Source organism: Bubalus bubalis, chromosome 22, assembly GCF_019923935.1.
Source record: "Bubalus bubalis isolate 160015118507 breed Murrah chromosome 22, NDDB_SH_1, whole genome shotgun sequence".
NCBI lineage: Eukaryota > Metazoa > Chordata > Mammalia > Artiodactyla > Bovidae > Bubalus > Bubalus bubalis.
The window spans coordinates 13,209,869-13,237,352 of NC_059178.1; the positions used below are offsets into that span (position 1 = coordinate 13,209,869).

The window sequence follows — 27,484 nt, forward strand, 5'->3', positions numbered from 1 at the left end:
TTGGTTATTGGATGAGCCCCAAGAATAATCTGGGATCTTTTGTTCCTGAAATCAGACACAGCATTGCTAATTTGCTATGCTCTTTAAATCAGGAGCTGAGCATATTATATGCTGATCAGTTTCATTGTCCCATTTGTAAATATGCTTGCTGTGGAAATACTTGTTTGTGGCTCAGAAAAAAAAAAATGTGTACTTTAAAGCATAAAAAGTGAGTTGTTTATGAAAAAAGAAGTTTAAAATTAAAGGAAATCTAAATGGCAGTATTTGTAAATGTTATAATTGACTACCCAGAAAATTCAAGACTCTAGTATTAGAAATGTTAAGAAAGTTGAACAAACTTTCTGGATCATAGATCCAGAAACTAAACTAAATACAAACTAAATACTGTTTCTGCATACAAATAACAAAAAACTTCAAAATGTGGTATAGAGAGTACTTAACAATAGCAATAAAACTACTGTGAACCTAGGAATCAATCTAAAAGAAGTATAATTTTTTAATGGCATGAATTGTCATTAGTTGTTAAGTTGTATCCAACTCTGTTGCAACCCCCATGGACTGTGGCCTGCAGGGCTCCTCTGTCCATGGGATTTCCCAGTCTAAAACAGTGGAGTAGTTGCCATTTCCTTCTCTAGAGGATCTTCTTGACTTAGAGATAGAATCTTCGTCTCCTGCATTGGTAGGTGGATTCTTTATCACTGAGCCACCAGGGAAGCCCAAATGAAAAATACTAAATATGTATTAATAAATAGAGATAGATACTGTGTTCACAGATGGGACGGCTCAGTGTCATAAAATTGTTAATTTGCCTTTGAATTAATTACTATGTTCATCTGATCAAAATCTTAGCAGTTTGTGTGTGTGTGTGTGAGCCTTGAAAAGCTAATCCCAGAAATTATAGGCAAAAGCAAAAAGCCTAGAAGTTTTTGAAACATTTCATTGTGGAGTTATTCACCCTACCAGATAGATCAGTTGTAAAACTTTTAGTACTTAAGATTGTGTTTTATTAACAAGGGAATAGAAAATAGACAAATGGAAAGAACTTAGTTCAGGAACTACACACTCAAATATGGAAATGTGAAGTGTGACAGAAGTTCAGTTCAGTCGCTCAGTCGTGTCCGACTCTTTGCGACCCCATGGACTGCAGCACACCAGGCTTCCCTGTCCATCACCAACTCCCAGAGCTTGCTCACTCTTGTCCATTGAATTGATGATGCAATCCAATCATCTCATCCTCTTTCGTCCCCTTGTCCTCCTGCCTTCAGTCTTTCCTAGCATCAGGGTCTTTTCCAATGAGTCAGTTCATCACATCAGGTGGCCAGAGTATTGGAATTTCAGCTTCAGCATCAGTCCTTCCAGTGAATACTCAGGACTGATTTCCTTTTGGATTGACTGGTTTGATCTCCTTGCTGTCCAAGGGACTCTCAGGAGTCTTCTCCAACACCACAGTTCAAAAGCATCAATTCTAAGTAGTAAGTAAATTTTTTTTCTGAGTTTGAGAACATGGCTCATCCAAATGGAAAAAGTAGAATTAGATTATCTTGTCCCACATACAAAGAGAAATTCCAATTGGATTAATAAAGCTAGCTGTGAAAAACTGCACTTAAAAATCTTCAAAGAGAAACTAAAGGATGATAGTTCTATAAACTTGCTGAGAAAGGGATTTCTTAAGTGTAAAATGTATAAACCATGAATGAAAATAAATAAGTTTGACTACATTAAAATGAAAATTTTCATTGTTTGAATAAGTGAAAAAAAGATACAGACAGAAAGATGGGTTAGCGTTTTTAATTTTAAGAACCCTTATAATCAGTTACAAAAACAAAGTGTTGCTAGAATAATGGACAAAGTAATAGAAAAACAGAATAAAAACCTGAATTACTGGTAAGCATTTTTAAAGGATGTTCAACTTCATGATTCATCAGCATCATTCTTATTAAGGTAACTGAAATGTTGTGTGCTCATCAGATTGGCAGAAAGTATGAGATGTCATATGTTAGGTGAGGATATAGAGAAAATGGACTCTCATATATTGGTAGTAGCAGTATAAACTGACAGAACCACTTTTGAGAGGAATTTAGCCTCTCACATTCCTCATATTACCTGCAGAAATAAATACTTTACCTCCTACCAACTCCATTTCCTGATTTGAGCCCTAGGAAAAACTTTACTCACAAGAGCACATTTGAAGGAATGTTCTTTGTAGTACTGTTCATAGTGTTCCAAAAACTGCAAACAGCAATAACATAAATGAAATACTATAGAGGAACTGTTAATATGACGAATGAAATAGAACTACATGGACTGATCATAATAAATTCAAAAATATTCATAATAATGAAGTATCACATTTAGGAGAGTGGTTGCCAGAGGTTAGCTGCAGAGCTTTAGGTGCTTCACAAGCAGAAATATTAACATTTGCTAAAACTGGGTGATGGGTACAGTGGTGTTTTCTAACCAGAACATTCAGTCAAGCTTTCTGAGTTGATGGAAATCTTCTGTAACTGCACTGTCCCATATAGCAAGCAGCACTTGAAATGTGGCCAGTGTGACTGACAAATTGAATTTTTAATTTTATTAAATTTTAATCTGTGGCTGGTGCTGCTGTGGTTGATGCTGTGTTGGATACTGGAGCTCTGTACTTTTTAGTTAATATTCCCTGATAGCTCAGTTGGTAAAAAATCCGCTTGCAACGCAGGAGACCCCAGTTCAATTGCTGGGTCGGAAAGATCCGCTAGAGAAAGGATAGGCTACCCACTCCAGTATCCGTGGGCTTCCCTTGTGGCTCAGCTGCTGAAGAATCTGCCTGCAATGCGGGAGACCTGGGCTCGATCCCTGGGTTGGGAAGATGCCCTGGAGAAGGGATAAGGCTACCCACTCCAGTATTCTGGCCTGGAGAATTCCCTGGGGTCTCAAAGAGTTGGACATGACTGAGTGACTTTCACTTATTTAACCAAAACATACATACATATATAATTATTTTTAAAAACATTTATATGTTTATTTTTGGCTGCAGCAAGGTCTTAGTTGCAGCACGTGGGGGTTTCATTGCAGCGCCCGGGCTTCTCTCTAGTAGTGGTGCGTGGGCTTAGAAACAAAACACACACGTTTTTAAAAGAAACTGTTCAGTGGCTTTGCAGTTCTGCTTCCTAACAAATTCTTGGTGATGCGCTCATCAAGTCACTAAGTACCACAAACAGAGTAGCTTAAAAGGGATTTTACAGGTATTTTTGTTTTCAAAATGAATGTGATTCCTAACTTAAGGTATTTAATGTCAGAATACATAGAGTATGGAGAATGAGGACTCCCTGTTTCTGAGTTTACTGTAGTGACATTTTGGATAGTGAGGGCAAGGATCTATGTTGCAGCATTGTTTTTCACAGGGGAAAAACTGGAAGTAACCTAAATTTCCATAATAGAAGAGTAGATAAAACAATGGGGCCTCCTGGCACAGGACTATCCAGTGTTTGAATGGAGTGAAGTAGAAGTGATGTTCAGCTGTTTACCTGGCATGGCACCAGAGAGAGCAGTCATCCAGTAAGAATGGTTCTCAGCTGTTTCGTCCTTGGTTCACTACTCTGCATTAATTGCCAAACCAGGAGGAGGTCCTGGGGTAGTGGCTGGGGGAAGCAGCTATTTTACTAACTGGTATAGAAGTAGTTCGTTAAAAAAAATTAGTACTATTAATACTAGGTTGGCAAATGTGACGAATATTCATTCTTATATGTATCCATATAGAAGAGTTTCAAAAATGTGTTGAGTGAAAAAATGATGATGCAAGCAGATATTTAAGTATATCAGTTTACCAGTGCTGCCATAGCAAACTGGGTGGCTTAAAATGAACAGAAATTGATTGTTACTGTTCTGGAGACTAAAAGTCCAAAAGCATGGTGTCAACAGGGCCATGCTGTCTCTGAAGGACCTAAGGGAGGTGATTCCTTGTCTCTTGTTATCCGTCCTTGATGTTCTTTGGCTTGCAGCTGTATCCAGCCTCTGTCATCACATGGCCTACTCTCATGTGCCTGTCTGTCTTTCCTCCTCTTCTTGTAAGGACACTAGTCATATAGGATTTAGGGCCTGCCCTAATCCAGTATAATCTCTCTTGATTGTATCTACAAAGACCCTATTTCCAAGTCTCATTGACAGGTTTTGGGTGACACCAGTTTGGAGGACACTATTCAGTGTGATACATTATGATGTTGTTTATGTAAACTAGAAACTATACAAAGGAATGTGTGTGTGTGTGTGTGTGTGTGTGTGTGTGTACATGTGCATCTGTGCATGTGCACATGTATCAGTTTGCTATATACATAAAGTATTTGAAATGGACTGGAACTCAAGATAGTTGTTGTTCCTCTTTGGGGGAATAAAATGGAATTTTTATCTTATAAAATAAAACATTAAGTGTTAATGTTAATAAAATGTTACTGTCAATTGTGGGAGTATGTAAGTTAATTATTCTTTGTGCTTTTCTATGTATAAATTTCATTTCTTGAAGATTTGATATTATATATTACTATGTAATATTCTAGCCTATGTAACATATGGAAGAAATGTATTCAATAAAGACAAATCGTATGGGGCAAAAGGCTGAAAAGAAGACATAAACAATTATATATTTTTTGCAAAGAAAGGTATTTTCAGATCCTCCAGAGCTTTTCTTCTACATATTAATTGAGTTATTTTAGCATGAAATGATAAATAGGTGTAATGTGTAATCAAGCTGATAAATCTATAGGTATTAAACTATATGAACATTGAATGCAAGAGATGAGGAATTTCTTTTATAGGAACCAAATAAATAGGTCAAGATCTACAGCTAGGTTACCAAGAAAATTTTCTGTATGCTGCCTGTTATATATCAGTGTCCTGTGGAAAGCTGTGTGAGCTCTGTAACTAATTATTTTTAATTTTTCTTAGATACTACCAGAATTTCCAGACAATAATTTACTTTTCACAGTAAAAAAAGATGGACCTTTATGTAAATGCTATATTGGATTTCTAATTTTCATAGTAATGTCGTAAGTTTACTATGTGGATACTTACTAAATATTTACTGAATGTTGAATGAATAAGACTACTTTTATTCAAAACACTTGTTCCATCCAGTTTTCTAATTGACACACACAGGCAGATGTTAAGAACCAGTGACCTCGGTTTCAAATAAGGGTGGCTTATGGTAATTTATTTGTAAACACAGAAGCCAAAGGAGAAGAGAAACCAAACTATATTCAAGCTTGTGACCTTTTAAAAGACAGAGACTCCTCTCACTAGTTAAGCTGCCTGTTGAGTGTCCTGGGTTAGTATTCCCCTGTAGACTTAGAGCTGTGGTTCTTAACCTTCTTGGTCTTTACACTTAAAAATAGTTGAGGACAGCAAATAACATCTTTATGTGGGTTATTGTTCTTTATGTTAACTGCATTAGGAATTAAAACTGACTTAAAAAATATTTGATTAGTTAATTTAGAAATAATTATTACAATAAACCCATTACACGTTAGCATCAGTAACAGATTTTTATGTAAGTAACTGTTTTCCACAAACAAAAATTTAGTGAGAAGAGCAGCATTGTTTTGCATTTTTGCAAATCTCTTTAATGAATTGCCTTAACAGAGTCTCAGGTCTCCTTCTGTATTAAATTAATTGTGCCATTAGGCATGTTAGGTAGCCTTCAGAAAACTGAACTGTATACTCATGAGAGAGTAAGAGTGGAAAGACATGTCTTGATATCTGGATGAAGATAGTTTTGACCTTGACAATGATCCAGAAATGTCTCAGGGACTCCTAGAGGTCCCGGGACTGCATTTTGAGAACTGCTGCCTTAGACACTAAGTCAAAGGGCCTGAGCATCGTGTCGTTACAAAGATTCCACTGGCAAATGTCATCGTTTTGAATATTTTCAGGTAGTACCATTTGTTTTACACGTAGGTTACCTCTTGTAGTTGATTAAGGCATTATCAGTCATGAATAAATGGAAATGCTTCAAGTTTTACATTTTTTACTTCACAGACAACACTCAGTTACCATGTACTGGACATTTCTAAATGCCATCTTTGTGTGGCACGGAGCCTACTGTCCATGGTCAGGGTTGGGTTATTTGTGATGGGGATGCTGGGTGACATAGGTCTCTTGCTAAAGAGTTGAACTGAGTGTAAAAACTATGGGCACTTACATGAAGGTGAAGATGATATTTCTTTACTTTTTTATTTTTATCTGTTTCCATGCCCTTTTCTCATTTTAAATATTGTTTGGAATTTGGGGGAAGGCAGACTTAGCAGAGAAATGTCTATTTTATTGGTGTTTTAGAAGAATTAATGTCAACCATATTATTTAGATGTATTTTTCTGATTTCATGGATTATAGCTATGATGTTTTGGGGAGTTGTTACTGTTTTGTTGTTGTTGTCTAGTAGTCCGTATTTTCCTTCTCTTGACTTTTTCTGGCTGTTACTGTTTTATTGTTGTCATCATGGTGATGAGGAGGGGCAGGGAAACACTTACGTGTGTGATGGTGTGCTTTTTCCCTGGAAATAATGCATGGGTGGTTCGTGCTGAGTCGCTGCATACTTAAAAGTACTTTTCTATACTTATGTGTTGGTTTCTCTAGATAAGAATTCTAGAATGATCATCTATTCCTCCAAAATTTGTAGACGTTTTTATGTTGTCCTTCAGATGTATACTGTTCAAGATGAGAAATCTAATGTTAGTCTGCTTTTCTTTCTTTTGGTGATAACATGTTTATTCTGTCTAGAAGCCAGTAGGATTTTCTCATGAACTGTGGATTCAGAAATCTTATCAGAATACATTTTGATTTTTTCCCCCCAGTATTTTTGCTTAAAGTGTTGCAAGTTTCTCTTTCCTTCAAAGGAATTTTCTGTTACTAACGTTTCTGTTTTTCTTCTACAGTCCTTCCTCAGTGTCAGTGGGGACTGGTTCCAGGACCTGCCGTGGATGTTCAGATCCGCAGATATTCAGGCCCCATAGTCAGCCCTCTGTATCCATATCTGAGGATGCAACCACCTAATATGGAGGGCTGACTGTTATGCTTATTGAAAAAAATAACCCCATATAAATGGACCCATGCAGTTCAAACCCATGTCATTCAAGAGATTGCAGTCTCTTCTTTTTAGAACTCTTACTAAGTATATTTTGGATCTCCACGTTTCTCTTATATTTTATCTTTTTGCCTTTTATTGCTGTTGTCTGAGGGGACTTCTGAGTTTATCTTTCAGATCACAAATTCTCTTTTCCATAGTGCCCATTCTGCTAATTCTTTTCTCTCTCTCAAGTTTCATTCATCACTCTTTTTAGTCTTTTGTGGCTTTTCTTCATTCTGTGATTCTCATTTTTCATAGTGGCCTGTTCTTATTTTGTGGTTAGCAGTATTCTGTCAGATCTCATCAAAGATACTGATTAGAATTTTTAAAAAGTTTCCCCAGCCTCTTAAATTATCTTTGTTTAATTGGGGGTCTGTTTGTTCTTCTTGTTTAGTTTCACTTTATTTTTATTTATTTCATGCAATATTATTTATAATACTTATTTCATACAATATTAGCTCTCATATTATTTTTTATTTAGTAAAATTTTAATTATAAACCCAATAAATGTAAACATAATTGGAAAAAACAGTATAATGAATTTCTATGGATTCATCAACAGTCTTATGTTCTTATTTCATCTACCCACTCCACCCTCTCTGCCTTTTCTGTTTTGGCTAAAATAGATTTCTTAATCCTATAAATCATATATATATAAAATTTCATTTGCAAATATTTAAATATTTCATGCCCATAAATGTGAGCATAAAAAATAAATATAGCACCATTATCACATCCAACAATATTGACGATATTTTATTGTGCCTACTAATAATCAGTTTTCTTTAAAATGTCTTTCTTGAGTTCGTTGATTTGAATCGGTTTCCAAAGCCTGCTTAATGCATTTAGTTCTTAACTCTTAATCTGCAACAGTGTTTTCCTCTCTATCCCTACTACACCGTTTATTTTTTATAGAAACTGGCTTGTTTATTTAGTAGAATTCCATACATTTGGCTTTGGCTGATTATATCATTGTGTTATCGTGTTTTTCAGTCCTCTGTATTTCATACTTACTGGCAGTTAGAACAGAGGCTTGATTGGATTCAGCTTCTTTTAGATTACTGAATTTCTCTGCTTTTTCTCTAGCTTCTTGTTGTCTGTTCATAGTTGTAAAAGAAAGTCAGACTCACTTGTTTTGAAAGGTGGGGGGTGCCTCCTTTCGGAAGATGTGGATGGTAAGAGTCCACTGCAGAGAGAGGGCAGGAATCAGCCAGAAGTCTTGTTCTTTTTCAGGCATAGATGGAAAGAATGTGGCACCTTGGCTCCATGTCAAGGAGAAAAGAAGTGGGGGTGACCTCAGTGGAAGAGGATGTTAGGGGAGTTCTGTGCCAGTTGAGCCTGTTGGGTTTTGTGCATTTTGCCTCCTTTGCTGTGGCCCAGAATTGGCTGCAGTGTTGTGCAGTTTTTCTCTCTCTGTGTTGCATGGCTGTGGAACTACACCAGCTGAAGCTAGACAGTTCTCACGTACCGAGGCCTGGAGGCAAGCCCCAGAGCCGCCTGCTCTGAAGAGCCTGAGCAGAGCGTGGGCCCATCTCTTCTTGAAGACCTTGGCTAACTTAACACTCGTGGCCTCTCTCCTTGACACAGGGATGCAGATTTTCTGTGGTTGTTGCGACAACTACTTTTCAAGACACTCCTTAGTTTTCTTGTTTTTTGCTTTCAGATGAGGGACCTCTGACAGTTGTGCTGTCAGTCTTATCCTCCATACTGTGCCTTTTTAGATATAGCTCCTTTTTGTCTACTAATGATATTATCGTCTATTTTTCTTTTAATTTGAGAAGGAAGAAAAAGTAAATACATCACAGTTTTGCTATCTTGAACTGAAATTCTCATGATTTATTTTTACATATTTAACTCACCTTCAGAGCAAATCCATGGCTTATCAGAAATTGTAGGCATGGATAATCCCTTCTTCTATAAAGCAATCATACTTACTTAAACTTTTCTTCCCCATTACAGATGTTAAAAAATATTACTTGGTATTCAGAGCGGGTTTTAACTGAAATTTCACTGGGAAGTCTCCTGATACTGGTTGTAATAAGAACCATTCAGTACAACATGACAAGGACAAGAGTAAGTATTCCGTAGCTGTTTTTCTACCTTTGTATATACGATGCAATGAAGACTATAGTTTAAAGCAGTCTCAATATTTAGAGTGCTAACATTCTCATGGAATATGGTAGAAAAGTATAGATCAGCATATATTCTCTGTATTATGATCCTAAGGTAATGTTTATAGTGTCTACGTCTGAGTATTTCATAGGTTGTATGATCAGAGAGATTTTACATGAATAGTAAATAAGCAGTGTAGCACCTTTAGATAAAAGATATTGTATGCCTTTGCTGAACTGATAAAGCTGACTTAAGTTTAAGAAGTGACAACAACAAACTTTAAGAAGATGCAGACACGAGAAAATATGGATTCAGATGGGACAGAAGCATAGGAAAAAAGAGAATAAAGAGTGAGAGGAAAATTTCAGCTAGGTTGTATTTGGTATACCTTAGAGCAGATGTCCGCTCCAGCCACTAGAGAAGTAGTATACAGAATTCATAGCTCAGGGAAGTGGTCAAGTTTACTGCAGCATTTTCAGTTACTCCCTTCTGGGAGGCTGACGTAGATACATGTCTACAGTCTTTTATATGAAGCTCTTGGAGCCACATGTGTGTTTTAGAATGGAGAATTTTATTTTAGAAAGATAATTATAGTTCTTATGCTACACAATATGTAATCGTTAGGTTCTGGAGCCACACACTGTAACTAGACATTAATATTTCTGCAGTGAAATATTTCAGTCTTCTCCAGGGTGGGCTTAATGAAGACTATAAATACCATCAATCGTCTTTTGTGCCAGATGTTGCTTCCAAATTAGTGGTGAAAAAACTTTCTGCACTTGATGGGTTTTGGAATTAAAGGAAACGGATTATGGGTCTGAATTTTCTGAAATCAGTGACAGTTGACTTTCCACTTGCTTCTGGTTAACCTTGCTGAAAATGTCTAGAAGACCTGATGTGTGTTTTAAACTTCTCTCTGATGTGTGTTCAAACGTCTGCTCTCTGGCAGGACAAGTACCTTCACACAAACTGTCTGGCGGCTCTAGCGAATATGTCTGCACAGTTTCGTTCCCTCCATCAGTATGCTGCCCAGAGGATCGTCAGGTAAACACAGCTAAGAAGGAAATGCTGGTTTTGGCTTTTTGAAAGGAATACTATGGTGGTCCCTTTTTAAATGCTATCTATGAGGAATATCACATTTTTCTACTTAATTTTTAATCATCTTCTTGTTTGGTTGAAAATACCTTGTTCTGCTTTGTTTTCTAACTCAGACTTTTTAATCAGAGTCAGTTGTATTTGCTTTCAACCTTTTTATAGAAATCTAGGTTTAAGCTTGTGTGATAGCCTTTTGCAGAGGAGCAGGTCTATTTCTTAGTAATGCAAACTAAATCTTGATTCACGTATTTGCTGAGCATCACTCTGCCCTTTTAAAAAAGACTTATCTACTTGTTTTAGAGAATTTTTTTCATAGCAGTTAAGCATTTTATTATTTCCTGTTGCTGGAGAAGGAAATGGTGACCCATTCCAGTATTCTTGCCTGGGAAATCCCATGGACAGAGAAGCCTGGTGGGCTACAGTCCATGGAGTTGCAAAGAGTTGGACACGACTGAAGTGACTAAGCATGCATGCATGCATTGCTGCCATAATGGATTACCACAAGTTAGTGGCTTAACACACATTGTATGGCAAAAACCACTACAATATTGTAAAGTAATTAGCCTCCAATTAAAATAAATTAAACACATTTGTTATACAAGTCTGTAAGTTAGACATTCAACAGGGCTCTCACCAGGCTAGAGTCAAGATATCAGGAGGTCTGCATCTTTTTCTGAAGGCTAGAGTCAAGATATCAGGAGGTCTGCATCTTTTTCTGAAGGCCCTCGAGGACAGTGTCTTTCCTTGCCTTTTCCAGCTACCAGAAGCTGCCCACATTCCTTGGCTCATGGCCCCTTCATGTGTTTTCAAAGCCAGCAGCAGTAGGTTGTTAAGTCCTCCTCACAACTCATCACTCCAATGACCTCTTCTACTTTGAGGGCTCCTGTGAATGCCTTGACCCTACCTGAATAATGTAGGATGATCTACCCACCTCAAGGTCCTCAGCTGAATCACAATTAGAGTCCCTTTTTCCTTGTAAGGTCAAATATTCATAGGTTCATGGAGAGTAGATGTGGACATTCTGAGGGAGCCATTATTCTACTTGTCAAAACATCACCAGAAACTCCCATCCCTTCCCTGTACTTTGCCAAAGACAATCTTTCAGGTTGGGAAAACTAATTAACAAGTCAATGAATGAATATCATTTGCAAGATTTTACAAATACGGGTACTTTTTCATCTTCAGGCAGGATGCTCAGTATTGTCCTAGCAACTCCCAAGTAGAACATTTGTTATGTATTCAGTGATCCTTTCTTTTAATTCTTGATTTTGAGGCAGTGCAGCCCTGACGATTAGTTGTGTTCTAGTCATTGGTGATTATCACAACTCTATATCACTTTTAAACTCAGATCTCACTTTCCATCCTTTGGTTAGAGACAGTTATTGACCTGGGCTCATTTTTAATAATTAGTCATAATTAACTTAGGTTCTTAGTCTATTTGTCTTCAGAATTTAGCACAAGACAATTTTCTTTGACTCACTGCTTTAATGATACATTATTTTGAATTTTATTTTATTTTTTTGGTTTGTACTTGAGAGATTGTCCATTTGACTGACTTTGGACTCAACTTTGGAACTCAACTTTCTGTGCTGACTAAAGTAGAAAGCCAGTGATATTTGGAGAAATAAGAAATGTCATTAAATTTGTGATTTGGGAATATTTAGATCAAGTTTATTATCATTAAGGAGTAGTGCTTTAATTCATTTTACTGGAGCTTTTTTTTTAGCATTTAGTGCATGACTGTGTTAGGCAGTGCCAAGCATATCAAAATTAGTTATAAGAATTCCTGCCCTTACATAGTTTGTAATTCAGTAGCCAAGATTAGACAAAAAACCAACATATAATAAATTCCAGCAGAACGTAGTAAATATTAGTGAAAAGAAAAATCTCTGCAATGAGGGTGAGGGGTTGGTTTACAGAATGGTGAGGTCACATCTCATTAAAAAATTGGGAAAAGTAAATAGAGAGGGACAGCTCTAGAGACTGGCCTGATAGGGGAAAGCATCAACCAAACAACCCACAACAAGAGGTGAGAGAGCATGGTTTACATTTAGAAGATAACCACTTCATTCATCTGGTATGTTGTGGACTGGTGCAGGGATTATAGGAGAGAAGCTTGGAAGAACCAGCTGGGCCCTTCCTGTGGAGGGGTTTATAAGCTATTAGATTCACAGTTCAGGATAATGGAAGGAATAGAAAGAAAAGATCTCATTTTCTATACCAACGAAAAAAACAAAACAAAAGAAAAGTCAATGAATGAGTTGTAAATGGATTTGAAGAGAAAGACTTTAAATGTCTAGAGTTATCAGCGTTAGCAGCTGATGTTGGTCTGTTGTTAGTCACACTGAAGGCCGTGCAGTTCTCACAGTTCCCCAGTGTGGTCAGCGCTTCTGGTCCAGGTGCCATAATGGGGTAGCTAGACCAGAGCATCTGTATCATGTTGGAGGGAACTTTAGAAAGGCAGAGTGTTGGCCCAACTTCAGATCTGCCGAATCAGAAAATTCCATTTCTACACAATCCCAGAATGATTTGTTCATCCCTTAAAATTTGGAAAGTACTTTGAGTTTGGGCCTGGAAGTAAGATTTAATTCCTTAGAAAACACTTGTCTTGAATTGGAAGTGGGAGCAAGCTTTTTTTGTATCTTGAGGAAACTCATTCTCCACTAAATGTTTGTGTTTAGGATATAAAATTGTAAAGTATAATAAGGAATGCATAGCCTAAAACTGTTTAGATACACGGGAGATTTATTACAGCAGCACAGCTCAAGACTCACCAGATGCTGTAGCAGCTCCTTCAAGTGAGAAGTCATTAGTTTTCACATTTATGTTTGCTAAATCCTTTTTTAGAAAAGGACTGCACAGTTTTGTATCCATCATTTGCAAACTTAGAGGAGTCAGTATTTCATGTACTCATCGACAAAATGCAAAACAGAGGAACGTGTTTCATTACTCTGAAAGTTAGATGTGAATAAAGCTTTAAAAAGTCTTCAGTTCAGTCGCTGAATCGTGTCTGACTCTTTGCGACCCCATGAACCGCAGCACGCCTGGCTTCTCTGTCCATCACCAACTCCCAGAGTTCACCCAAACTCATGTGCATCGAGTCAGTGATGCCATCCAGCCATCTCATCCTCTGTCGTCCCCTTCTCCTCCTGCCTCCAATCCCTCACAGCATCAGATTCTTTTCCAACGAGTCAACTCTTTGCATGAAGTGACCAAAGTTTTGGCGTTTCAGCTTTAGCATCAGTCCTTCCAAAGAACAACCAGGACTGATCTTTAGAATGGACTGGTTGGATCTTCTTGCAGTCCAAGGGACTCTCAAGAGTCTTCTCCAACACCACAGTTCAAAAGCATCAATTCTTCAGCATTCAGCTTTCTTTATAGTCCAACTCTAACATCCATACATGACCACTGGAAAAACCATAGCCTTGACTAGACGGACCTTTGTTGGCAGAGTAATGTCTCTGCTTTTAAATATGCTGTCTAGGTTGGTCATAACTTTCCTTCCAAGGAGTAAGCGTCTTTTAATTTCACGGCTGCAGTCACCATCTGCAGTGATTTTGGAGCCCCCAAAAATAAAGTCTGACACTGTTTCCACTGTTTCCCCATCTATTTGCCATGAAGTGATGGGACCAGATGCCATGATCTTCGTTTTCTGAATGTTGAGCTTTAAGCCAACTTTTTCACTCTCCTCTTTCACTTTCATCAAGAGGCTTTTGAGTTCCTCTTCACTTTCTGTCATAAGGGTGGTGTCCTCTGCATATCTGAGGTGATTGATATTTCTCCCGGCAATCTTGATTCCAGCTTGTGCTTCTTCCAGTCCAGCGTTTCTCATGATGTACTCTGCATATAAGTTAAATAAGCAGGGTGACAATATAAAAGTCTTCTTAGCCAGACATAAATATATGGAATGATTTCATATGGTATCCAAGGTGTTGTTTCATATTAAATGACACTATGTCTTCCACAAATCTTTGGTATTCTAGAAAAACTGCAAACATACATGGTATGGGTATTGCTCACCTGTGAAATTTTTTGAAAGTACTGTGAGTATGGATATTCGATATGATCATTATTTGGAACTATAGGGTTATTAACTCAGTTAAAATATTGATGTGGAGTAGATTTTATGCAAGAGATTGTTGTGAGTTACAAATACATTATCATGTACTTCTTGCCCTTAAGACTTTCCCTGTTGCCTCTCTCATCCCACCACCTCCTCCCCCACAGCTCCTTCCTCTGGCTCCTACAGCTTTGGCCCCTGGTTGCAACTTAGCAGCAGCAGCAGCTCAGCTGGTAAAGAATCTGCCTGCAATGCAGGAGACCCCAGTTCAATGCTTGGGTCGGGAAGATCCCCTGGAGAAAGGGTAGGCTACCCGTTCCAGTATTCTTGGGCTTCACTAGTGGCTCAGATGATAAAGAATCCACCTGCAATGAGGGAGATCTGGGTTTGCTCCCTGGGTTGGGAGGATTTCCTGGAGGAGGACATGGCAACCGACTCCAGTTTTCTTGCCTGGAGAATCCACATAGACAGCGCAGCCTGTTGAGCTACAGTCCATGAGATCGCAAAGAGTCAGACACAACTGAATGACTAAGCACACACACACTTTTCTCCTGCATTTCATATGAGATTCTTCCCTCTTTGCTCATTTTCCTTGGAAGTTCACATCTATGCCTGTGACTTTACCTATACTGAAAACCATTCAGATCTACATTTATAATCCCAGTCTTTTCTCTTTTTTCCTGAGGCAGGCAGTACAGTGTAGTGGTTAAGAGCACAGACTCTGAGTTTGGGACCTCAGCTTCAAAACTGACTGACTGTGGAATCTTGGACAAGTTACTTAATGGGGTGATGATAGTTGGTATCTCAATGAATATTTGTAAAGTGATGCATAGTGTTCACCGTGTAAGCGTTGGTCACCTTAACCCTAACTCTTCTAGCTTTGCTACTTGAATGTTCCACACTTTGTCAGACTTTTACTATGTTTAAAGCAAAACTCATTTTTAAACGTGCTCTTCCTGTTAAATTCCCTATCCTTGATAATGTCCCTCACTGCAGCCATCTTAAATTGCCAAGTCAGAAACCTACAAATAATTCTGTAGTGTTTATTCCTTCTCATCAAATGCTCTATCTGACTGGACCCTGGCATTCTTAACTCTATCTTTGTAGCTTGCCTTTATGCCCTGTTTTCTGGTTTGCCCTGTCTTGGTTCATGTGTTTTATCATCTTCATCCAAAACTAGGTCTTTAGTTGGCCTTGTCCTGTTGCTTCCCTCCCTGCTCCTCTACAGTTGATCTCTGCAGTGTTCCATTCATTTGAAAAGCAAATCTGTATTGCTTCCTATGTTTAAAATCCTTAAATGGCTTCCTGTTGCCAGCTGGTAAAAATTCAACCTCCTCAAAGTCATGGCCCTCAGACAAAGGTAGGTTTTGCCCTCAGGGCACATCTGGCAAGGTGGAGAGTCAAGGTGGTTTTGTTGTTTTGTTTTCTTGCTATTTTGTTTTTTCTTTATGCACAACTGGGGAAGAGGTTGCTACTGACATCTAGTGGGTAGAGGCCAGGGATATTGCTAAATATCCTGTAATACACTTGACAGCAAAGAACTGTCTATCCCCAACAGAAGTGCTGGGCAGCCTTGTCCTAGAGTGACAATGATCTGTGCCCTGCCCTTTGCTTTTTAAAAAAAAATATTTATTTGGCAGCACTGGGTCTTCCCTGGGCTTTTCTGGTGGCTCAGCTGGCAAAGAGTCTGCCTGCAACGCGGAAGACGTGGGTTTGATCCCTGGGTTGAGAAGATCCCCTGAAGAAGGGAACGGCTGCCCACTCCAGTATTGTGGCCTGGAGAATTTCATGGACTGTATAGTCCATGGGGTTGCAGAGAGTCAGACGCGATCGAGCGACTCTCACTGGGTCTTAGTCGTGACTCGTGCACTCTTAGTTGTTTCGTGTGGGATCTGGTTCCCTGACCAGGGGTCCAACCTAGGCCCCCTGCATTGGGAGTGCGGACTGTTAGCCACTGGACCAGCAGGGAAGCCCCCTGCCCTTTGCTCTTCATCTTCTATTGCTACTTGGCACTCAGCACTCTGTCTTTACTGAATCATTATGGTTCCCTTCTCTCTCATAGTTGCTCTCCTGTGTCTGGATAATTGTAGTCTGATACTAGAAAGAAGTTGAGGCAGTTCCTGGTGGCACCTCTTCTTTCTGTAGGTTCTTTCCCACCAGCTTCCTTGCCCTCTGTTCTGTTTTATCTTGAACCTGCAGTGGTCAGGTGCCCTCCACCCCCACCACCAGTACAACTTCTAGGCCTTTTTTTTCTTTAGACCCCCCTCTCCGGCTCTGTTTATTTCTTTGTAGCAGTCTAGCGATCACATAGTCAGTTTGTGGTCTGGGAGTTAGTTTCTAAGGAAGAAATGGAGAGGAAAGGGGCCAGGGAAAGGAAAAAGTCACATGTTAGAAAATATGGATTCTCACAGAGGAGACTGTCGAGGAGAGAGAACTTCAGAATCTTGACCTGGCCAGTGTAGGTCCTTGTGACTCACTGACCTGGCCCAAAGTTGTAAGTCTTGTTGCTTAAGCAGAGTAGTAATTACTGGGGGTAAAGGATCTGTCTTGAATTTCTTTGGATCACTTTATGAGACTAGCTGTTAGTACACACACAAGAGGATTTTAATAAATACCAAGTGACTGATTCTTAGAAGATGGGCTGGCATCCTGAATTTAAAGCTTGGTTCTGGCACTCATCATTCTTGAGACTTCATCTAAATTGATTCATCCCATCTTGCAGATATTTGCTGCTTCTTGATGTTTTATATTATTTTATTCTCAGATCAGATCTGATCTGAAACTTGTGAAGTTAATGACAAAACCTATTACTGAAAATTTTATGGTCTTTTAAATTTCCTGAGAATAAAATAATATAAAACATAGATTAGATTGTCACTGAAACTATTTGGTTAGAGCAGTACAGTGCTGTTGGGATATTTTTGGTAAAATCTGATCATGTAATTTTAAAAAATTTTAAATTCTTCAATCCATAATTCATGCCACCTTTTCTTACTGTTAACAGCCACTAGCAGTAAACACATACTCTTCAGATTTTAACCAGGTTCACTGCTTTCTGTCTTTTCTTTGTCTAGCCCAGATTGGTAGTTTATGTAAGGTGGCTTGTTTTGCTCTGCACTTGTGATGATGTATATATGATATATATATATATATATATATATATATATATATATATATATATATAACTCAGCTTTTTCCTGAAGGCTACAAAAAGCACAGGTTGGCTTATTTAACGCTGGGTTGTTAGTTCCTCTGTTTTCAACAAATTTAGATCTTTTAGAATAGCCCGTGGACTCAAAGAAAGTTGGACAATTTGCTTTTAAATACCTTCTAATGTTAGCTTACCATCTTAGGCTTCCTCACTTTTGTCCTCACTCAATTAAGTCTTCAGGAGTTGTTGTTTTTTTTTTTTTTCTTCCCTGAACCAGCTAATACTACATTGAACTCGAAACATACAAGAGACTGTTAAGGAGCAAAATAGACTTTTTGTTGTTGGGATATATTTATATTATATAACATAAAATATTCAAATATATAATAACACTGGTTGTTTCTCCTGATTTTGATGTTTCAGGAATACTGTCTTATTTTAAAATATAATGTCCATTTGATGGTGAATTCACACCTGTCACCTGTAGTATCTCATTACTTGTCTCTCTTTTGTTACATTTAGGACTAGTGAAAGTCTGGAGGCTTATTTAATTTAGGGTGTTGGTGTTGCACAGCTGATAAGTGCCATCACAAGTTTGTCCAGATTAAAAGCCCATGCTCATTCCCCAGCACTTCATGGAAAGACTGGCAGAACATTATTAATGAGAGTAACTCACCTACCATGGGACCATCGATCCAAACCCTCTGGGAGTTCTGAAACAGATGGTTCTCTGTAATCTAGGGTGGACAAGCCCTTGATTATTCCATTTGCTGCTCTCGAACTCTCATTCCAGCTTCCTTATATAGCTAAGTCCTTACAGTTATAGTAGCAAAGACTGGAGGGTCTTTCTTTTCCCCATCCTCCCCTTCCTTTTCTCTGTTTCTTTCGCTCTTTCTTACTTGAACTGGATAATTGAGAAAGGTATGGATGCGTCAGGTCTTGCAATGCATAGTATATGGATATGTTCCTGGAAAATAAACATGGAAAGGACAAGAACTGTGTATCTTCAGTCTGAAATGTTTAATATTTTTCTTACATCTAATCCTTAGATTTTACTTGGAATTTAGTAAGTATGTATTGAGCTTTTGCTACATACGTACCACTGCCAAGGACTTCTTTAGTTTCATATTTGTTTACATTTTAATTTCAAGCTAATGCCATTCATTGTATCTAGAAATTAAGTGTTATAGTCATATTGGTTTTATTTTTTAAAACTTAATTCAGTTTCAGCCTCATAACCATTATCTGATTTCATTGTAGTCAGGAAATTGTTTCTTTAGGGAAGAATTATCTGATATTAAGAGTTATAACAAGTAGTTCAGTTTTGTTTCTAAAATCTTGGTAAGTTGTTTAACTTATGTTTTCCATCTCTTAAGATGATATATGATACCTACTTTGTTGTAGTGTTGTCAAAGTTAATAACTGGCTTATAAAGTCTTTTGTAGCTCTACTTTATGATAACATTTTGAAGTCATTTTAGTCTAAAAATAAATCTACATAGCTTTCCTACAAAAAATCTCTTGCTCTCTGTTAATATCCCTAGATTCTGATTCCTTGCCCAAAGGATCATCAAATTGAGGGAAATATTTGGGAAATATAAGCAGTGAAGACCTCATTGAATATATATAGGAAGTTTTTGTTTTGTTTTTTAGATGGGGGGTTTAATGATAGTATTTTATTTTGGATTGGTAGGAGGTGTGAGCAATGGTTTTGCAGTGTATTTCTCTTAAACTTATGTGATTTATTTTTTAAAAGACAGAATTAACTTGTTCTAGCCCAGTGCCTGGGCCATAAAGTAGTTCCAGTTTCTCCATTGCTTTGGTCTTTGCTGATCCTTGTTTGCTCTTGGCAAAGCAGTAGCCAAGAAAGGAAGGAGAGGAATGTTTTGCCTTAAAAATCTGGCTTCCTGCACTTCCTACAGCCAGTGGTACTTTGAAGGTAGCTACGTTTTTTAAGGAAAGCTGTGACATGCTTTGCTTTTCAGTTTAGCCCTTTCTTTAGAAGTTAAATTGAGAGCATTTAGACAACTCCCAGTTGAAAACTTGTAAGTTTCCAATAGAAAATTTCTTAACTGCAGAGATTCCTACAGTCATACAGCATAGCATCTTGGTAGATTTGAGGGGACATGTGGAAAGTTTGTAACTGAAAGTTTAAGTTTCAGTTTAGACTGCTGCACATTCAAAATGTCAGTTTTTAAAGAAGCATCTCATACATTTATCTGAATTTTTATTTCTTTTAAGTAAAATTTGACCTTCGTGGACAAGATTGTCACATGAAAAGTTAAACATTAGAATAATTTGCATAGTGCTTTATAAAATGTTGCAGTCATATTACAGAGGTAATGAATGGGAGAGTTCAGACTTTGTTCTCTTAGCCTAGAATTCTCTACCTCCCATTCCTGTCTACTGCTGTGAAGGATCTGAGATTCTTACCCTACCTTCAGGTTAACAAATGAGCCAGTACAGTTTTGTGGGTCCTGGTAGAGACTCAAGATTTCATGGGTGAGTCAGAGACAAAGGACAGTTGGCTCACAGAAGTGTGAACCAGCGTACCCTAATTTTCTCGTGAGGTTCCCGATGCTCACAGAGCAGCGTGACCAGGGTCAGGTGACATGTGCACATGCAGTGGTTTGCATACAGTAGAGAACTCTGAGCTTGGGAAGGGAAAGTCGCTCAGTCGTGTCTGACTCTTTGCAACCCCATAGACTATACAGTCCGTGGAATTCTCCAGACCAGAATACTGGAGTGGGTCGCCTTTCCCTTCTCCAGGGGATCTTCCTGACCCAGAAATCCAACTGGGGTCTCCTGCATTGCAGGCGGATTCTTTACCAACTGAGCTATCAGAGTTTAGGAAACCCCATCTTTTATAATAGGCTTCAAGCAAACCTGCCCAAACTTTGCTTTGGATGGAGACACCTTTAAAACATTTGATAGCAGCAAACTGCCCTCTGTTTTTGAGGGGAGTCGTTATTTCTACTTTCTGTGTCTGTTCACTTTACAAAATCCATGAAAAGAAAACCCAGAGCACGAGGCTGTTAATGCCTCTGCTTACAAGATGTGCAGAAACATCAGAGAACCACGGGGAACTCTTCCCCTGTAGTCTTAGTACCTGGTTATGCCTTTCTGTTGCCGATTGGAAAAATCTGTCATCAGGTCATTAGGTAGCTTAGTTGATCCTGTTGTAGCTTTTATACCTCACTTGGTAATACATTGGCTTTATGTATCTAAGAAGCAGTAAAGGACTGACTGGCCTCCCTAGCCTCTGGGTTGTCCACGTGTCATAATGAATCTCCAGCTCTGGAATCAGTGTCATGAATGCAGCCCTTAAAACCTTGTTTCTGAGTGGCTTTGACATTACCCAAATATTTTGGTATTAAACACAAATCATGAAATTTTATATTTGGAAGGACCTTTAAAGAACATCTAAGAGAAGTTTGCATATTTTATATGCGGCATATTGACACCTAGATTTATTATGTGACTAGTGTCAGTGAACGCTACTGCAGAAGCAGATGTAGCAGTCAGGCCTCCCAGCACCTTGCCTAGTGTTCCTCCCAGAACAAAAGAGAAAAAAGGTGTATGTTCATGCACACATATTCCCCTCCTTCCCCATACACACATAGTTGTGATACCTGATATGCTGATAATGCTAAGGTCAGGTTAGAGAAATAAAATTGACTTACTGAAGACTTTTCCTTCTTGATGAATTGCACATGCTTCTTTGTTAAAAAGCATTTTCCAAGACAAAGAAAACCAAGGGTTATTCTAAGAGGAGAAATGAGAGTAAACAGAAGGGTAAAGAGATTTAAAATGACTCATGTGTTCAATATAAATACACGGAGAATCGGATATATTATACTTGAGCCAGGGACCCACAAGGGAAGGGAGAATGTGGTTTTAGGACAGATGGGAGGATAGCTGGGAAAAGGCAGATACTGCAGAGGTAGGTAAATACTCCCCACCACCAATCCCAATGAGTACTCTGAGCATTTAACATTTGTTTATTCACTTAATGGGCCTCAATTTCCTCATTTACAAAATGGGAATATCCTCCTAGGACTGCCATGAGGAATAAATGGGTTATTATGCCTAAAGCACTTAGAATATATTGTCTTTTCAATAGCAGTCATCTAGGAATTACCAGAAGGAAAAAATTCTTTCTTGTTAGAGGACAGACAGCACCATGTCTTGCTTATGGTGGCTCAGAAGATATTGGAATGAATGATGAAATTCTGACACTGATTGGATTTAAAGAACATAGTTACAATCTTTGGCTCTAGGTGAGGAGAAAACAACATGCCATATAGACTACTGTTGTTGTTTTTGTTTTTATTTATTTTTGTACAGCTGGTAACGGCCATACGCTATACACTGGGCCCTGTACATGTTATTTGTGTTACATGATGGTACATGTGCTGTTATTTTCATTTGACAGTGAAGAAACTAAGTTTCAGACAAGTAGTTAGTTTATGGCTGCCTTGCTGAACAGTGAGAATACTGGGCCTTTATCTGTCCTCCACCCCAGTACTGTACTACCTCCCATTGTCAAGTGCTTCTTATAAATGAAGCTTTAAACTAAAAGCATGCAAATAATTTGTGTACAAGGTATTTTAATATCACATCCTGTCCTGAGTAAGTTATTTTCCATCTTTCTAAGCGTGTGATCCCCTTGTTGACATATTTTTTAAAAATTGTTGACTTTTAGTAACTGAGAAGAGTCTAGGGTGAATGAGGGGGATCTCAGACTCTTTGTAAGCTGTAGCAGCTTTCCTCAGTTGGGGTCCCATGAGGGAGTCCAGGCCTGTGGAGAATGAGACGAGTGACAGTTTGCTCCGTTCTTCCCAGGACGGCACACAGACAGCACCTTCCTAAACATGTAGGAGAGAAGTTGATTGATTAACCAAACTCACACCTTCTTAGGAATTCTGGTTGAAGAGGATCTGAAGGGCTTTTTCAGTTTGAGACCCACAAGTTAAGATAAACTACTATAGGAACCCAATATGACACTCCTGTAAAATTTTTCCATCATAACTACCAGGAGTGCCTGTTTTCTTACCTTCCTTAGCCAAACATAAAGATCATACTGAAGCCCAGGAACATTTGTATATTATTCACTTAATGAACTTTCATGCACTCAGTAGTCCTAGAAATTCAGGAGTGTACATAACCCTGTCATTATTTACTACTTAAGCATAATCATGGGACTTTTGTATATAAGGTAGTCAGAGACCGTCATATCATTACAGATTTCCCATTTAGAGTCACTTAGTCTTAAATAAATTACTGGGATTCTAAATGTACCCTTTGAGAAACTAGAGTAACTGCTTCTAATAATGTTTTCTTCACAGAGTATTTTATGACATGGTTGTGATTTTTTAAAACAAGGGTAGGTATTTAGGAGTCATTTAGTCGTTTATCAAATATTTTCTATGTCTGCTTTGTGTTAGACATTGCTGGTCTTGGGAGATTCACGTCATATATTTGTGCTCTGCTTTCAAAGAGTTTCTAGTCTGGCCAAGGCAGTGGGTTAATAACCACAGGGCAGCATAAGCAGTGTGCTGATGATAGGGCGGCAAGGGAGAAAGCAGACAGCTGACCCAGCTACCACTGCAGCCTTCCCCAGTCAGGTGATGCTCGAGTTTTCCTTCTGTTATACTGGTGATAAGGGAGGTGGTTCTTTTCTCCAACTGTCTTGCTCTCCTAGGTTAAGATTTCCTTTATATATATATATATGGCTTCCTTTTAGCTAGTTACAGAAAAACTCACAAAATTTAACTTCAACTAACTTGATTCCTAGAGGAAGCTCATAAAAATTTTTTTAATATGTACTAAAAGCAATTACTGCATAAGCTATCTGGCAAGCTGACCTTACAGCAACTTTATTTTCCTATTCTGAAAACTTTTAAATTTTTGCTATAATTGTCAGATTATTGAAATACTCATATGACTTTAAAATTTGATGTGACTGAAGATGCAGATTAGATCAGTGCTTCCCAGATGGAGTGGTTGGGAAGTGGCAAGGAAAGCGTGTGCTGTGTGTTCCGCTGAACCTGTGAATTTGTAGATTATCAAGTTAGCTAGAGTCAGTGAACAAAGTTTTAAGTATTATTTTAAAACTTTTCAGATAAGTGATCAGGTTTTCCCTTTTTAGCTTGGAACTTCAAAATGTATTTAAAGAGAATACTATAATGAATCTTTAGGTTCCCATTCAACAAACACATTGATTCATGACTGGCATTATTTTGTTTATGTCTCAACCTTTACCTCTGTATTGAAGCAGTTTCTGACAGTTCACCTAGTAAAACTGCATTGTTTTAAAGGATGAGTTTTTTTTTTTTTTTTAATTTTATTTTATTTTTAAACTTTACATAACTGTATTAGTTTTGCCAAATATCAAAATGATGAGTTTTTAATGAACATCTGTTATGATTTGGTCCCTCCACAAGTGGTAGAGAGAAAAATCATTGTTAACACTGTCATTCAGATATGGACATTAGCCATATTTTCGGTGCTTAGTCATTTAGAATCCTATTTAGTTTAGGACTTACTCTTTGTCACACACAGTGCTTGTCATTGTTGTTTGGAGACTCCAAGTGTGACCATAACCCTGTATGTGGTACATAATTTCTGTCTCATAGGTGAGGAAACAGAGAGAGATGAGGAAACACGTTCAGGATCAGATACCTCGGAGGGGAACAGAGCTGAAATCGGAGTCCTTGAGTGGCCCCAGCCTAGACGTGTTGTTTCTTCTGCTTATGGCAGACCTGACATTGATAAATACTGAAAAGGAGAAACAGATGTCAATACTTTAAACCCAAGTTCTCCAGTTATGAATGAGTGGAATGTCTACTGTCTAGAGTTCCTACAGTCTTTTTTTTTTCTTGAATCACACCAGTGTGGAGGTTCTCAAAGTTTCCTTCACAGACCACAGAGGTGCCATGGATCTAAACCATTCTTTATAATAAGATATCTTATGCCATTTCCACTGCGCTGACATTTGCACCAGTGTTATAAAAACACTGGTGCCTTAGCATAAATCAAGGCAGTGGCACCAGACTATCCTGGGAATCACTGTATTTTCCACAGTCACACATTTGCAGGTGAAAAAGCCACAACAGTAAAAATGATTAGTTGTGATAAATCTTGATGCTTGAGCCCATGTCTTTGTAATATTCTGTGTGATGAAATGAAGTTCACATGAAAACATGTCCATTGCATACTGAACTACAGTGATTATGTGTGTGATGGAGTTGTGAGCTAGACCAGCCCCCTTTTTTTTTTTTTGATAGGATACCATTTTCCCATGAAAGAACAAGTGGCAATCTGTGGCTATTTAGACTTGGCAGACATTTTCTTGAAAATTAATAAAATGAGCCTGTCACTTCAAGAAGACCTCTGGTGTTGGTTGCCAGTGATAAAATTGGAACTTACAAGCAAAAATAGAATTTTAAAAAACTTGTTTTGGCACCACGAGTTTGACAGCTTCCCAATAATTAAAGATGTTTGTGATGACATTGACAATTGTATTAATAAACGTGGGCCTTTGGGGAAACTCTGTAATGCAGTGTGTCGACATTTGGGAGAGCTCTGTAACTCAGTGAAGTGGTATTTTTCAAATGACCAATGCATGAAGTTTCAAAATTATGTATGAGTGAAAAGATTCATTATAAGTACAAAATGTAGGTACAAAAAAATTTAGACTAATGGATCTGAATGCAGCAGACTCAAAGGTTTTTTTGATACGGTGTCTGATGCAACCTTTTTAACTTGTCTTTAAGAGACTACCACTTGTCTTATTGAAATATCAAAGAATAGTGTCTGCACCTTTCTGTAAAGGGCATTGAAATACTGCTCCCTTTCCCAAGCTGATACCCTTTTGAGGCTACATTTTTTTGTGTGTACTTCAATTAAAAAAACATGCAGCAGGAGGTTTGACGTCAGAAGTAGAAAGGAGTATCTGTTTTCTGTTAAGCCAGAGAGTAAAAAGACTTACAGAAATCAAAAATGATGCTCCTCTTCATCGCATTTTCTTTTGTATTGGAAAGGAGTTGTTTCTCATTATTTTGTTTATGTTAACATGTAATGTGTTCGTGATTATATTTAAATGAATTAACAAGTATTTTAGATTTTTCTGTTTCACTTCTACTATAGTTAATGTTTATAGGTTTATCCCACATATAAAAAGCTATTTGGGGTCCTCAGTAATTTTTCAGGGGTCTAAAGGAGCCCTGAGATAAGTTTAGGAATCACTGTTTTAATGCCCTTGTAGAGAAAGGGATGGAGACAGTGAATGTGAGTGTGTTTGTATCACAGGGGTCACTGTATATACTTTTAAAATATCTACTGTTTCTGAATTAATTATACCCCTACTTCCTTCCATCAATATAATCAATAGCTGGCTATGTTTGTATTATTCATGCTTCCATTTAATAAATATTTATTGAGAACAGAGTTATCAGAGTTTAGAAGAGAAAGGGGATATATAGAATATATAAATCATGTTTATTCCCTGTTAGAGCACATGGTTTCTATCTTTAAAAGTCAGAAGTTGGGGCAGTTAGTGTACTAAATTGTCTTCTGAGTTTATTGCCCATCTTGCCTGGGTGTAGCTATAAAATAAATTTGTCCTGGTTGTCTATTGCTGTGTAACAAACCACCCCAAAACTTAAAACCACGATGTATAGTCCTCTCCCCCAGTGCTGTGGATTGATTGCTTAACCGAGTGAGTCTCACTCCAGGTTTTTCACAGACTTGCATTCAGACATCAGCTGGGCTGGGTGTCCAGTGTGACCCAGTCTCCTGGCTAGCAAGTGATCCCAGCTGTCAGCTGGGAGGTCTGTTGAGATGGTGACTGAAGCACCTCATTTTTCTCACATGACCAGTCCACCAAGCTTGGTTTTTTCACAAGTTCCCAAGAAGGATGCTCCCAAGAATGAACATCCCAAGAGTGACAGAAACGGTTTCTGAGACTTCCCCAGTAGTCCAGTGGTTAAGAATCCTCCTTGCAACACAGGGTACCTGGGTTCGATCTCTGGACAGAAAACTGAGATCCCACATGCCATGGAGCAACTAAGCCCAAGCAATGCAAGTGCGGAGCCTGCAAGCCACAGCTAGAGAGCCCCTGGACTGCAGAAAGTCCTGCACGCCGCAACCAAGACCTTACGCAGGCGAACAAACAAATACATGTTTAAGAAAAAAGAAACTAAGGTTTCTTATGACCTGACTGAGCTGTCCCTCAGCCTCACCTTCAGCACATTTTATCAGTCCTGAGCAGGTCAAAGGACCAGAACAAATTGAAGAGGAGGGGACTGCACAAAGACATAAACCCTGGGAGGCTTGGTTCATCTGTGGCCATCTTTGGATACTAGCTGCCACAAGATTAATAAATTATCACCCAGGGTAGCTGGAGAAATGAACTACTGCTTTCATCCTCAAATTCTAGGCTGAAGATAAATGTCTAAATTTTTATTAAGAGAAAATTAAGCTGAATCTGCTCAAATGCTATCTGCATTTTCACAAAAGGTCTGTGACTTTTGCCTGTGTTCAGTTTCTTTGGTTCAGAAGGAAACACCCACTTTCCAGTAATGATGTCTTTACTTACACCAAGGTGGGCGGAGTTCCTGTCCTGGAATTGCTCATGGGGCTACACTTGCTGGTCACCCAGTGATTGACAATGGCTAGCTGTTATCTTTGGGTTGAGAGAGCATAGGGCTGTGTGACCTTATGGCAGTGTGACTGGCTAGATGCTCCATCTGACAGGGGCAGCTGCAGGAGTCCTGTTCGAGGGAGGTTGAGAGGCAGCATTAAATATAGAGGGCAGAGCGTAGAGATGGTTTAGAGGGGCATTTGTGCAGCAATCACATGGACTCGGGTTGAATATGTGTTTGCTGTGCCTTTGAGACCTGGCTGAAGAACATGATGGGGGGTATGCTTCAGCTCAAGTTCCCCTTGGTGGTGCTATTGCGCTGTCA

At 38.4% G+C, this 27,484-nt stretch overlaps 1 protein-coding gene across 6 annotated transcripts in view; it reads left to right on the forward strand.

Moving 5' to 3' along the window:
• The window catches only part of DYM (dymeclin), a 399,581-nt gene that overhangs the window by 163,555 nt on the left and 208,542 nt on the right, over nt 1-27,484 (forward strand). For all 6 annotated transcript variants that reach the window (XM_045164045.1, XM_044934602.1, XM_006075242.3 and 3 more), the window contains 2 exons: nt 9,056-9,169; nt 10,158-10,252. In XM_045164045.1, the coding sequence (XP_045019980.1) occupies nt 9,056-9,169; nt 10,158-10,252 (209 nt within the window). The remainder of the gene's footprint in view (nt 1-9,055; nt 9,170-10,157; nt 10,253-27,484) is intronic.